At 33.7% G+C, this 15,618-nt stretch overlaps 1 protein-coding gene across 6 annotated transcripts in view; it reads right to left on the bottom strand.

Moving 5' to 3' along the window:
- Nucleotides 1-6,556: 6,556 nt before the first annotated feature.
- The window catches only part of FUT8 (fucosyltransferase 8), a 112,312-nt gene continuing 103,250 nt past the window's right edge, over nucleotides 6,557-15,618 (bottom strand). For all 6 annotated transcript variants that reach the window (XM_017812893.1, XM_017812877.1, XM_017812883.1 and 3 more), the window contains 2 exons: nucleotides 12,892-13,042; nucleotides 6,557-10,188 (listed from right to left, as the gene is read on the bottom strand). In XM_017812893.1, coding sequence (XP_017668382.1) covers nucleotides 9,871-10,188; nucleotides 12,892-13,042 — 469 coding nt within the window. In that variant the 3' untranslated portion in view covers nucleotides 6,557-9,870. The remainder of the gene's footprint in view (nucleotides 10,189-12,891; nucleotides 13,043-15,618) is intronic.

Below are 15,618 nucleotides of genomic sequence, written 5' to 3'. Positions count from 1 at the left end.
CACAGAAGGAAAAAGCATTTTGGAATTTAGAACAGTCTTGTCTGCTTGTGTAGCACACTGTTGTTATGTTGTCATAAACAAAGAGAATCTTGACATATGTTAGGAATTCTGAGATCATCAGCATAAAACTCCTCAAATAAATACTAATAATGAGAAAACATGGGCACTGTTCCAATGCACACTACTTTGAAAACTAAATGTTCTCCAGACAAAATTTGAAGACTCCAGATCAAATATTTTTCACTGAAATCAATATGAGCATTTTTGTCCAATAGCATGTTCTTTTCTTAATTTAAGTGATTTGGATGGGACCCAACTACCCTTTGAACCTGTCTCCAGTAGTAAAATGTAGTTCACATACTTTATTATTCAGTCACTGAGTGTGTGCCATAATAAACAAGTGAGAGACTTCAAACTAAAATAAGGAAACGTTGTTAGTCATAGCTACTGTTCTTTAATAAAAACACCTCAGTTAAATGGACAATGATGTCACAAATCATTTGCTAGCCATACGGCTACGCAGTAAACAGTGATCACTTTGCACATCCTGTGACATCAAAATGATTAATTAATATGATATATCAGTGTATTGCCTTATGCATGAACAGCTGTTCCTACACTTCCAGATGGATATAGTTAAAGTTCTATCATTCATGTTATATACCACCCACTAGTGGTTATCTGAAAACCTTCAAAATGCAAAAACATTAAATACTATAACAGAATATCAATGTAATTTCGTATTAAGATTAAAAATGTCTTGAGACAAATTTTTATATAGTTGTTCTGAGAGGCAGCATTGAAGAGTCTGTCCAGTTCCGCAGATGCTAATTAAGGCCAATTTGTCACAGATAAGCAGCAACTTACATGAGCTGTTAAACCAACAGGAGAAAACCAGGGGAAAAACAAATTATAATCCTGTGTATTTCTACTCTGGCATTCAGAGTAATCCTCTATGCAGTTCTACTTTTAGGAACTTAATGAGCTTTGTATTTTTTATCATGCTTGTGTTAGGCCTAAATGATCTAATGTTTTTGGAAAAGTTTTACCACTGGAAACCTTTTTGTCTATTGTTTCAGGACTAAAAGTCTGAACAAAAATGAAATTTACTTTTTTTTTGCCTCTGAGAACTTAAAATTCAAAAATGTGACATACAGAAGACAAAATTTAATGAAAAAATCAGATGGGATAACTTCTTTGCATTTCATTTTCTGTTTTCATTTTTTGTGCATATGCAGGGTTTTTTTGAGATCTACATCAACAGAGTAGAAGACCACGGTACATAAGCAGAGACAGGGAGGAAATCAGTTGGAAAATAAGAAATGAAGTTGGCACCAGTGGTAGAGAACTTGCTGGAGAAGATATTGCATAAATGAAGAGATTAATGGACATTGTTGTGCCTTGTTCTAGCAACACGCTTAGAAAACTCATTTACAACTCCTTTCAATCAGCCAAAACTATTGCCTTGTATGCCTGCACTGCACGATAATTTTCAAAACAAAGCAAAGCTGGATAAAAGAGACCTAGGCAAAAGAGTGGCAACGTTGGCAGAAGAAAATTGTATCACATGAAATTAGCCCTACCTAGTTCTTGTGGACTCCAGACACCTACTATCAGGAGGGGTCACCACTCTTTCTCAGCAATAAGAAATAGAAATATTTGCAGAGGCTTAAAGCTTACTTTCAGCATCAAATTGTCGTCTACAGACAACAGCAGTGAGCTACTTGCTACAGAAGAAAAGTTAAAACCTACCTTGTAGGATTTGTATGCCAGCAAAGCAAATTACAGGTATCCTAGAAATAAAATATCAGACTCAAATCAGTAAAGAATGGCATTATTTCCTTTTTTTCAACGTTTCAACCTTCAAGTGTATGACTTTACCAAAAGGAAGCCCCTCAAGCAAAACTTTGAAGAGGAAGTAACATCAGCACTGCACTGAGAAAATCCAAACTGTTATACTACAGAGGTAGAATAGCAGAGCACCTGTATTAACATGATGCATCTTATTAGAAAGAAAAAGAATGTTCTGGAACCAATGTCCATCCAGCATGAATTCATGACAAAATAATGTATGTCTGTTAAACGAACCCTGAAGGGGCAGCCCAAGAAGAGAACAACAACAAGACCTCCAGTAATCGCATTGGCAGATAAACTCCTTCATATCAAGCCAACCATTGCCTTGGTCGCATCCTCATCTTCTAGAGGTTTCTCCAGACTCTTCAACAGATTTTATACCTTCATATTACATACATAACTGTCTATGGCGCACGCATCTGACCTTGAGAGCATATTCCTACAATTTTCTTGAGAATGAAAATCAGCATGAGTAAGCTCTAGACAGTTCAGCAAAAGGTGAGAAAAGCCCATTATTCCAACGGTCCTTACATTTACTCTTTTACATTCAATTTTAGAAGCACAGAAATAAAGGATATACATTCATGCTTACTGCAAAAATTCTCATTGACTAATATATACCAAACCAATCAGCATGATTATGAATCTGTTTGAATCCACAATGGAATAGGTTTAGCATACATATGGTCAGTTATTAAATTCCAAGAGAAGGAATGAGAGCAAAAAAAGTACACAACATAATTTCTTAAATCATTGTGCTGTTTCAGAACCAAACATATAAATATGCTATCAATGGCAAAGGTCATCAGCATGTAGGAAGGAACTAAGATAACTTCCTGTATCTGTATTCCTGTATATTTGGATTTGCTGGGGTTTTTTTAAGAATTTCTTTTCATGTACACATGAAGGCAAATAAGCAATACATATAACAAAATATAAATGTAAAACAAATAAAAGCAAACTCAAAAAAATTCATATTGAATTTAACAGTTTAGAGTAAATGTTTAACACATTTTATGACTACAATGATTATTTATATTACTGTACTGTCTAGGGATGCTACTGAATGACAAGAATCCTAGTAGGACAAGAGTGTTCAAAACACAAAAAAGCATTAGAGAATCATAAATCTTACAGTCTAAACAGTGGACAAAAGGAATGAGCAATACACTCAGAAACATACAAACATCAGCTAATATGAATCAGTGTAATAAAGAGTAGCTCATAACACATTAGTAGCTCTAAAGAAATACATTTTGAGCAGGTAGATGCATTGTAACTATAATTTTGTAACGTTAATAAAACATTTTTCTCTTTTGTATATAAACAGAAGAAACAAGTAAGCAAACAAATCCATCAATCCTAAATCTATTACATGAAGGTTCACTAGTGCTAGCCTCTGTATAACCTCTACTGACATAGAGGTTAAAAAAATGGTAAAATCAGCCCAACAAGATTTTTCTATCTTTGCTGAATAACTGAATATTAGTCATAAGCAACAATCATTTTAAGAAATACTCATGCAAAACGAACTCCATCCCACAAGTCTGAACTTATTGTGTATAACAACTTTATTCTCAAGTGAAAACAAAATTGTATAGATGTTACAAACTGACCATATATTTAGAATTATAAACTTGTCACAGTTCATTCTCCAGCAATAAGCTGAAGCAGTGAAGCAAACTACTCTCACCAACTAGTTAATTGCTTTCCAGCATCTCAGTTAGACATAACACAGGCCCAGTTCCTTCCCATTCACAAAGAACAAAGTAGGATGTCCTGGTTATTGATTTCCTTCCATTCTTCCAGGTTGCTACTGTTTGGAAAGGTATCAACAAACATACTTGGGCTTCTTTAACAGACGGATCTTTTGTAGACAGCCGAATCGGGCAGAAATCTTTACATTCAGTGGCTTCTCACAGCTGAGCTGTAATATCCTTGTGGCACTGTTTGCAGTGCAGTAATTGAGAATAATGTAGCTGTATTATTAAAAAAAAAACCCAAAAAAAAAAAAAAAAAAAAAAAAAAAAAAAAAAAAAACAAAAAAAAAACAACAAAAAAAAACCAAACAAAAAAAACCCTACCAAACTTGCCAGAGAGCAAGAATACTAAAACTAAACTAAAATAAAGGATTCTAAGGTTGAAGAGAAGAAAATTATCTGTATAGTCCTGTAAAAAGACAGCATTCACATTGTGTCTCTTGCAAACTAAGCTGCAGGCATAAGTGTATAATAAGCAGTAGGCAAAAATGAACAGGGAATTCTATAGGAATACATCTTTCATCTAGTCAAGATACTTGTCATGCTATGAGCTGTAAACCTAAATACATAAGGAATTTCTATGCCTTGTAAGCCCCCCTAAACACTTCTCAGGCACATCAGATTACTCTTTTTTTTTTACTCTTTGAATCCTTGACTATACCAATTAGTGACAAAACAAAAAAATACAATTCATAAAAAAAATAATCAGCCAGTAATACAATTTCACATGTTATTATGAAAAACCAAATACAGACATTTGTCCCTTGGACTCTCAGTCAAGTAATGACCACTAGGCAAGGAAATCAAAATATGCAAAGCAGAAAGGTTTGACAAAGGTTCCTACAACCATGGTAGGACAGGATCAGATGCAAGTAGGCAGTAAGGCTATTGGAAGAGTAAAAAAATTCCATAGTCTTCCAGAAGCATAGATCTATCTGATTCTATTAAAATGGTGCGACTGAAGGGTGTTTTTAAGGCAGTTAGAGGAAAAAGGGTAAGGTCTGTTATACTTCTTGAAGAAAATGCAGGACAGTTGAGACTTTATCTCACCATGCTCCAGGAAAACCTTCATAAATATATCAAAATGAAAGCAAAATCTCAAGTCTTTATGAAGTGAGAAAATAATGCAAAACTGAAAGTAAAACCAGTACATGTGTGTGCCAGCAGTTATAAAACATGTATAGTCCAGTGGAGACAGCTCCTTCCCTCAACAGCATCTCTTAAGGAGTCAGCCTAAGAGTGTTAATTTTGAGCAACAGTAAAGACATTTTTGTGCAAAAGTTGTCATGACTTTGCATTAATCCAAACTTGCTTGATTTGCAGTGGCAATAGGATTCTGCTGACAAGATAAGTCAAAGGAAACAAGCACACAAAATAGAGGAACTCCACCAAACAGTAAACATGGTACCAAAAGGGGTTAAGACCACCAAACACATCAGTGGATGGGATTCTTGAGTAATGTTGAAGATTTCTGTCTTACATACTTAGATTCAGGAATAATCTTGTACACAGTGATGCATTCAAACAGACTAGCAACTTTCTTTTGCAGATCTCGGAATTTTTTACTATCCTCTTATTTGTATCATGCAGTGCCACATTTCATGCTTTTTAGAAATGAACAGGATACTATGAAGTCTAACCTGTATACAGTTGATATTCATACGTAACTTACTTTGCTTCAGTCTTGCTCCAGATATGCTTGCAGGTGCATATAGAGGACCTTAAAAAAAGTCTGTAGCCTACAATAATAATTCTAGTGGCACCTTAGGTAAATGGAATTTTTGTGAGTTTAAAATGCAATTTTAGTTCAATACAATAAGAAAGCCAAGCAGCCTTTTGTGCCCTTTGACAACCTGCTTCCAAGCCACCAAAATAAGAATAAAACTGTAATATACGTAGTAACAACCAACTATCAGAATATGACCAGCATGACTTTTATATATGTGACTGGGACTGGTATTAGGCAAAATCAAAATGAAGGTTGCAAATTCTAAGTATTTCTGGCAAAGAGCAGAATGATTTCGCTGGCAGAGGTCCTTAACCCAGTACTGAAATGTTTATTTGTGTCTTCTTATTAGATTATTTCCTCCCCATCTCCCAGACTAAGCAAATTATTTTTACCTGCATTCCTCAGACACATTAGAGATTGCATTGTGAAGAAACTAATGACGAGAAAAAAACAAGCTCAATTCACTGTTTGGAAAAAATTTCAAATAGTGCTACTCCACTTGCATGAAAGAAAATCTCCATCCCCCTATCAACAATTTTTCATGAAAATGTTCTATTTATTTTCTATTGTGTTCCTAGCTCAGAAGACAAGATTCTTATTTTATAATTGCATACCAAAGAAACATAAAACCCGTTATGGAGGAAACTTTTACATTGTGAGTATCTCTCTGTAAGAAAGTTATCACCAGTTCTCCTTTCTGAAAAATTGGTATAGGAGAGAAGTCTTTATGGTTTCCTTAAAACTCAATGGTTTCCTTAAAACTTCCTTAAAATTCAGTGATAGAAGGGATAAACAAAAGACTTATCTGAAGATAAACATTTAAAAATATTTTAAAGTTTTGAAATAAAACATAATCCTTCATAAACAAATCCATAATACTCAACAGTTCACATGGGCAGGATGTTGGTAGAGAAGGCTTGTAAATCCCACGCATTTGACCACAGGCCAAATCAAGGACAGAGCTCAGGTTGGTGGTAGCAGCAAACTGCAGATGATGACCCCAGGTGACCACTGTCACAGAAGACTAGTTAACTGAACTACCCAGAATAAATTTCTTGACTGGTAAGCAGCATGAGAGCTTCCAGAGACTACATTTACCTGGCAAGTAAGTTTTTACAGAGAATGTGACAGCGATAATGTAAAATAGCAAAGAACAAAACAGTGCTGTTCATATCGTTTTTATGTACACAACATGCACACACACATACAAATGTTTCTTAAAGAGGAAAGTTTAATTAAACAGTAGTTAAGAGAGTATGAAAGCTCTTTGTTTTATGGATGTCTGAGAAGGTGGTTTGGTATGAGGCAAAAATTACATGACTGGACTGTTGCACAGCTACAAGGCGAACAGAAGAAACATGATGTACACTTGCTTCCTTGCAAGCATTCCAGCTAGTATCTCAATGAGTTCACAACCTTCAAAAGATTCAGCTTTCTTTCAGGAATTAAAGACAACATTTTTATTTCCTGTTATTTTACTTTTCTGTGAGCTACAATAAAAAATCTGGGGTTCTCTCTTCCACTTACCCATGGATGTTACCTGGACTCCATTGTAACCAAGAATAAAGTCTCAAATATTCATTTTGTTTACTATAAAAAAAATTCAGTTTTAGCGTACCAATGTCCCAGGATTCCAAGACATAATTAACTGGTAGTCTTAACTGAAAGAAATCTCTAGAAACAGATGCATCTAGCAAGTAGCGTATTGCTAGATTTCTTCCTCCAAGAAGTACTGAATTATACGCACTAGAGGATCATAAGACCCAGGGGAATAAGATCATAGCATCTACATTAGTACATTTCTGAATTATTAACAGTAACTCTATAATTTTGTATCATTTCATGATCATTTTCTCAAAGATGATGACCTAATTATTCATTAGGTACTCAGAATATGTAAGGAGGCACGTGTACCTTGCCAGTACTTTGTCAGATATAGTCTGCAGAGGAACTGCCACACTGTATAGGTACATATTTTATAACATCAGCGTTTTCAGTTCTCTCGTTGCCATCCATCTCAGAAGATCTGCTCTTGCCTTTGGGCTCATCCTAGATGTTCTGTTATTTATCTTCTCTAGTAGTATTTTCAACTGAGTTACCTGACTCTGGAGGAATTTTCATATGTTCATTTATTTATGAATCTTATTTGTGAATCACACTCTAAAAATGAGCAAGAAATTATGAGCTCTGAAGTCATAAGTAAAGAGCTTAAAAAATAAAACATTTTCAAAATCTATAAATATCAAACAGATAACGTAGTATTTGTGGAGAAACAATTAAATTAGTTTTCCCAAAGATAAAACGAATTGATTTAATTGTTGAGGAAGCAATATGCATCAGTTTGGATTATTTTTTTTCAAATTGAAAAAGAAAGCAGCAATAGCTTAATCTGTACAATTTAAAATAAAATTAAAAAAAAATTATAATTCACCCTACCTTTGTACCTCTGAAATATCATGTTTGCCTAAGTTAGTGGAAAATTTATCAGAATCACTTAGACAGGAAAATAACATCAAGCCGCTTCTAGTTCCAAGATACAGAAACACCAGTTAACCCTAGGCATCTTTCATCACAAAAATTCATCATCTTTAGCATTTCTTGGTCACTCCTACTCATTTGCCATTATGCTTCAATTAGTCTTTAAATCTTATGTGGTATCTATGCTCATTTTCACTGATATGTCTATTTAATACTACGATCAATGTATCTTTTTTCCAACAGAAGTTTTCAGCTTAGATTTTGTTACTCTTTTTCAAGACACAAACCAGTTTTCCAGTTAAGGAACACGTTACTGGAACGGATCTACAAGATCAGTCCTGCAAGTAATGTCAGAGTACCACTTTGTAATTCCTTCACATTCCAATACAGTTCCATTTCACCACTATTTCAATTGGAAGCCTGCTGCTGAATTTCACACTGCCAGAGATTTCCTTTTATTTTTCAGCCTAACATTTATTCATGGTCAAGTGCCTCCATTCATTATGTTTACACTATCCTTCATCTATTCATAAATATAATTAAATATACTTTTGCTTTGTTAAGGTCAACCAACTATGCTTTTTTAATCTTTACTCACGTGGCATTTTCTCAGTCCCTGAACAGTAAACATTTTCTGCACTTCCAGTAATCCAGACTGAATTGCACTAGAGCCTATATAAAACGTTATTAATGTTCTTCTTATTTGGAAACAATCTCTTGTTATCTTGCATATTTCATATATATATATATATATATTTGTTTATGTATATATATATATACAACCGCCAAATCTACAAATTTGTTTGTAAAATTATTTTGTGATTTCTCTTTTCTTAATAGACAGCTGACTAGCAAAAGATTTCAAAACACTAAGAATTACTAACAACCTCATGACATGCATAAAAATTCATCCTTGTGTATATTTTTCTCAAACCTACTATTTGGGGGTAAATTGTTAAATTTTTTTGAAGTAGTCCAGATTGACAGGTTCTATAAATGGGATAACCTGAAGTATTTTACTTCAAAGTAACTACACTCAATGCCAAAAAGATAAGAGGCCACCTATAATACTCTAAAACCTGAATTAATTTCAGACGAGAAACACAGAAGGTAAAAAAATAGTGCTAGAGAGTAAATGTAAGAAATTTAGTCACTGAAGTCATTCTGCTGTTACCTACTGTCCACAAAACTGAGCAGCACTGTGCCACTACACAACTGTTGTACTACACAGTGTTTTAAAATTCAATGAAACTCCAGCTACTTTTTCCCTTTTTTGTGGGTTTTGTGGGTTGTTGTTTTTGGTTTTTTTTCTCAATCCAAAGCAATGTCCAGAAACATTGTCACTATTAAAGAATCTGTTCATGGCATTGTTTACAAAAGTTCCTAACAGACAGTGACTACTTTATTGTCGAATTTATCCTTTATTTTATTAATGATGAGAAGTAATCAACGGAATGCTAAAAAAAAAAAAACCCAAACTTGTAAAGAAATCTAGTCTGAAATCTGAATCTTGTTTGAAGCAAGTTCAGTGGTCACGGTAACATCAGATGAAAGTTGACTCTTGCCCATTGTGAAATAGGCATGGCTCTTCTAAAAAGGTCACAAACTTTTCAAATATAGGCACCATGTTTTAAATTTTGCACATACAAAATATGTTCATGTCACTCATATTACACAATGTGGCAGTGTTATAAGTCTGAACATTATTGTAAATTAATGGCAGAGAGAAGAGCCTAAAGCTCACGTAAGACTAATGACTGGGATAAATCCTGAAAAGAGACAAAAAGTATAAAACAACAGTTTTCCTGTTATATGTGGGTTTGTGTGTGCATGTGTGAGAGTGCATATAACAAAAACGTTTAAGAGTAAGTTCAGATAATAGCCCATCCATTTGTTCTCAGCTTCTTATCCAGTTTCATTGCAAAGGCTTTGATTTTAACTCCATGTTAAAATGCAAATTCAAATCCCATATAAACCATTAGTTATGTGTTGTTGGCTGGTTCGAACCAATCAAAATTGAGAATTACTGCTGAATGTCTTCCTTTTAATCTACTTGTCAGCCTCTGGATATGTAGGATACTTGACTGTCTCAATTTTCTCCTTAACTTTATAGGATGGGTACAGGCCTGTTCTTCCTAATTTCCTATTGATGCCTTTTGAATAACCATCCCAGTGATTTCCAGCTACTCCAATTATATCTCCAGGTTCCATGGGAATTTCATCAGCAGTTCGTGGATGATGAGCATAAATAGCAATCTGGTTATGAGCATTCTGTCCCCCAAAGTAGTAGATATCATCCAAAGAATGGAAATATGCTGAAGCATCTGGATGCAACGTCTGCATAATTTCATAGGCAACTCGACAAACCTTAGAAATAAAAATAGAAGAGAAGCCATTAACATTGCGTGTGCCTGCAATATACCACAGAAGTCAGCAATCAATGTATGGTAAGTTTCCCAGGAGATCAAGTTTCGGAATGCCCAAGTTAAAAAAAAAAAAACAAACAAAAACTTATCAACCAACCAAAAAAACCCAACAAACAAACAAACAAACCTCAAACCACCGACCCCCAAACTGGATATTTACTGACAAGATGCATGAAATTGCTTTTTAATTAATCCTCTGGTGATCAGATTTGGTAAAGAAATAAACAAATTGATAAATAATTAGAACAGTCAACTCTTCAGTAAAAATTGAAAACATCTATATGAACACTAGCAATCCTGTTTTTAAAAATAAATGTTCTCTAGCCAATCAAATGTAAGCACAAATTAAGTTTTTTTTCTACTACTACTAAAAACTGTATTTACTTCCCTTTGAACCTTTAGAACTTACATTTTCTAAGTTTATCCTGCAATAATGAGGCTTTATGTTTACTTTTCTAAAGGAAGTTCCAATTTTCATAATCAAGCAATTCCAGAAGTCCAAGGCTTTAAAATGCTGTTATAATATTAGAACAGTGATAGAATTATGACTATTGGCAACTTAGACGACACGTAAACGAAACTGAATTTCAGCAAGACGATGTTGGTGAGAAGAGAGATGTATTTTTACTTGTCATTATATTCCATTTTATGAAGGGAATTTTCTCCAAACTGAACACAGGTTCCCATATCAGAATTGTGTTGTACTTCTCAGAGTTGCCAGGAACACAAAAGGCTGCTGCTATATTAAACGAAGCTCTTTTCAACAATTGGCTAGAAAGCTCTTCTCTGTCAAGTGTCTGACTTGGCCACTGCAAGCTTTCAGATTTCTGATCTGCACTATTGTAACTTTCCCCGATTTTGCATAAGTTTGATAAAGGTTAATGAACTAACAATACAGCGGATTTCTTCAATATGAAAAAGCATTTGAGCTTTTTCATAATTTTTAGTCTATGTTAATATAGTAAAGCTTGATTTTACTTTTCTACCTTTGAAAATACAGTGAATAGAACTTTGATCAGTCAAACCAGACATATTTGTACATTCCTAGCTTCTTTGAGAGAGGTATTTACTCTAAAAATGTGATAGATTTCCTTTTAACCCTCTCTATCTGAACTTTAACTTTTGAGAAGTAGCTTTCAGAAGATCAGGTTGAAGTTATTTATTTGAAGTACCTGCTACACACCATAACGTAGAAACCAATTTGATTATCCATACATTTGTAAAAGTTTATTTTTTTATAGCTTCTCTGACTGCTTTTGATGCTTTGTTCTCTGCATGTGTGCCTACTCCAGGAAGAGGATACACACACATATTACTAAAGATTTTACATCTTTTCAATAGAAAATGCTTTTTAGCAAGTGAATCCTGCATGAGTTTATTCATGTCTTGGTCTGAAATAGCCTATATTAATAACCTTCTAAATATGCTATAAAAGGTCTTCTTACAGGGTGTGGCAAACTAAATAAAGTGTATCTATAAGGATGATTGAAGGATAAGAGGCTTTTCTATACTTTTTTTTGGTTTTGCTGTCTTCTTGCTATGGCAATGTTATTACGAATTCTGCTTGTCAAGATCAACATATCACTGTATTGACCATAAATTAGTATTAATATTATGCTTGTTACTTATTTGTAATTACAGTGCAGCAGACAATTTACATTTGAGGCTGTGGAAAAATGATTTCTTTTTAAGTGAATTTTAGCTTTTGAGCTTTGTGTCCACTTCCATCTAACAGTACAATCACATGTGATTGTGTCACCTAAGAGAATATATGAGAACAGCACGTCAAAAACATTCAGTCTGATTTCAATCATATGTTGCCATATTTGAATCAGGTGGATCAGCATACCACTCACAAAATACTGCTTGGTGACTTTTTGCTGTGCTTTTAATCTTAAAACAGCTTTTTATAAAAGCTTTTCATGATATATGAAATTCATGTACAATATAATGCAATAAAGAACCAAATACCAACAATGACAATTATATGATTCAGTTTCCTACTGGACTCCAATTTCCTTCATCACATCACTCAAGAAAGGAAGCTTGTAGCATATAATTATGTGCAAAAAGAAGTCTCTACAGATTACAGAGGTCAGAATTCACACTTATTATGCTACCACTGGATTGCTAGAAATGGAATAGACTGAAGAGAAACTAAATGTCAGTGCTCTTCATCTTTTCCACTCCCACCATCAACTAAGGCAACAGCAGATATGTTTGAACTGTAGTAGAATGCAAGGATGTGTAGAAATGGATGGAAACAAGCTCTATATGTCCTTCATGAAAAATTAAGGTGTTAAACATGTTTACAATTATTTTTATCTATTTCAAATGCCTTACCAAGCGGCATAGAAATGGATGGATACAAGTTATACATTAACTTTATGCAAAACAAGAAACTCAAACATGTTTAGTATTTTTTCTTGCTTATTTCAAATGTCTTAATTAAGGCAGTAACTTCAATTAAAGAGAAGTAACCAATGCTTACAGTCCTCTAAATGTTCACATAAAATACCAAGCCTTTGATTCTTGCCTAAAATTTTCATGAGAGATCACTGAGAACAAGATAACAGGAGCATGAAGAAGACTAAGATTTAGAACTGGTACATATAATCTACATTGTATTTGCATTGCAGTTTACCTGGGACGAAAACGTACAGACCAGGAAGTCTGCCTGAGACAAAAAGTGAATATCCAAAATAACACCTCTAAGGGAGTTTTCAGTGTATCGGTTATGAAGTCCTGCTGACCAGGATATGGAGTTATCACTGATAAATTCATAATTTGGATACCTGTGAAAATACAACACACTGTTAACAGCAAAGTCTTGTTCTATTTATTTTAATTTTTTTAAGAAGCACTATTTCTGCTGCAAGTTAAGGTTGATAGTTTGTGTTAAGTGAGTCTCTGCCTTATAGGAAGTGAGTTAAAATTTTGCTGAACCCTGTAGAATGTTACTGCTGCCTCCAATCATGCCCTCTATCTACAAAAGAAAAGAAATTAAAAGATGCTGTAAGTCTGTCTGATATATAACACTGTAGAGGAAGTGAAAAAATATCAGGAATTATATGTCACATTCTGGTAATGATGCTGATATGCTGATTTTAGATTAAATATAGTCAGATCACTTAGTTTTCTCTACTGCTAAATAGGATATGGGATTCTGACTTTACTATACTACATTTACTACCACACTGTTTGTTAGATACTGATTATGACACTGCGCAAAAAACCTCAGTCATCTGTAAAAGGGACATAAAGCAGTACTACTTTAAGTCAAAATATTTTATTTGAAATATAAAGTCTTGTTTTATATTATTTTAAAAATAAAAGATTTTATCATGTAACAATAACTACTTAAAAATATTAAAAAGTAATGGTCTTTCTCAAAATATTTATGCCCCTGTACTGGGGAACTGAATCTGAAAGAAACTGTGAAAACGAGAATGAATTAATTAAATTTTCAATCAGCCCCTATCACATTTTTAGAGACATAACAAAGGTGGTAATTACATTGATGTCACACATTAATTATATTTAAATCATGAAGTGCAACTCAAATGGCTAACCAGCCAACTGCAAAATTTCAGCTGCAGGGCTAATTATAAAACAAATACATATATATATATAATTATATATATAAATATAACAACTTTTTTTCAAATTTACAACTTCACAGCAAATATAAATCAATACATTACATAAGAGAGTAAGGCAGCTAATATTACATTTGTAAGAATTAAACATTCTGATACTGTTTAATAAAGAAAAATAAAAATATAGAGCTGCCTGTAATGCTGGAGCAACAATAAACTAAACCCATAACTAGATGTTTCAAAGTTTGACAGCTCTGTGATAAACATTGCTCAAAACAAGGTTTAAACTCATAAGGTCTTGTAAAGTTAATGAAGTTAACGTACTTGTATACAACAATGCAGCATATGCATACACTCTGGACACACATCAGACATGATTATGACAATCTCTTGTTAGAATATGCCCAATTTATTCCATTGTAATGTTTAAAATATGGACAAACTGTTTTCAGAAGTGAAATGGACAAGTAGAGGTTGGCTTTTGTGATTACCAAATCAGAAAATAATTTGATTTGCTCAAGAGCAAATCAAAAAACTGTATGCAAATCTCCCACATTTGATGTGGAATGTATGGTAAACTTCACATTAATAGCAGGACAACTTTAAAGGCTGTGTCTGATCACGTATGTCAGGGAAAGTTCCTATTACATTAAAAACAAGACAAAACAAAACAAAAAAGGAAGAGAAGCTGGAAATAGTATTCATTTACAATAAGACCTCTTCTAAGAAAATACAGGAGCATATGAAACAATATGAACTCTTCCACAATTTTAATTTTCCTTCTCATCCTTTCATGCCTAACATTTTTTGTTAATATTTAACCATCTCCCAAAATACAATAGATGGTACCATAATATTTCCAATATGTTCTATTCCAGTTTCCATTGTGTTGATCATACTCATATTTTTTAAAAACGAAAAAGTACAGACCAAATGGAAATATGTCCTACTCTACTCTGAAAACCAGCTGAGAAACAGAGATAAGCATCAATCCTATTTCAGTGAAAGAACTCTGAACAGAGCAACATGAAGAACATTTAACAGAAGGTGGCATTTCTAGGGACAGTGAACATGGTAAAGATATTTGCACTACTCCTTGCAAGTTCTTGGAATCAAGAATACCACTAAAATTAATCACTTTCTTCAGACTTCAAAAACCAGAATCCACATTCTGAGTAGAGACGAAAGATCTTTTCTTGAAGAATCTGATTCCTTACTAGCAAAAGATCAGTCAACTTTAAGGAATGAAGCACAAGAAAAAAAAAGTATCATATTGGATCTGGTTAAAAAAGTAGCCAGAATTATTTACACATCTTTTTATGCATAAATTTAAATTTTTTTCCTTCTTTCCTTTATTCTGGAAACAGTCTTTGAGATGCTTTTAAATCTAGTTTTCAATCCAGTTTGCAAAGTTGATCCAAATTCATCTAACCAATAGTTTCAGAGCCCATTTCTTCAAAACAGTGATCAAAACTTATAATTTATCCACTCACACTTTTAAGTTTTCAAACAAGCACTTTTATGTTTTCCCACACACACAGTGCTCATGCTTGGAAAAAGAGGTTTCTTTTAAAATGTTAGTAAAATAGCAGCCATATTCAGTGTGACCAAAGAATCTTCTGATCCACTATCCTGTCTCCAACATAGGCTGAAAGCAGAACATAAAGAAAAATACCAAGAAAAAGGCCAAGCGTATACTTCTCTCAAGCCGTATGTAGCCCACTGACTTTCTGCATCAAGTGAAGTTTAATTCTCCTTCCCATTCACTATAG

The sequence above is a fragment of the Lepidothrix coronata genome, unplaced genomic scaffold (assembly GCF_001604755.1).
Source record: "Lepidothrix coronata isolate B3197 unplaced genomic scaffold, Lepidothrix_coronata-1.0 Scaffold1, whole genome shotgun sequence".
Taxonomy (NCBI): domain Eukaryota; kingdom Metazoa; phylum Chordata; class Aves; order Passeriformes; family Pipridae; genus Lepidothrix; species Lepidothrix coronata.
The sequence above is the reverse complement of the archived record's forward strand: the minus strand, read 5'-3'. Positions and strand labels throughout refer to the sequence as shown.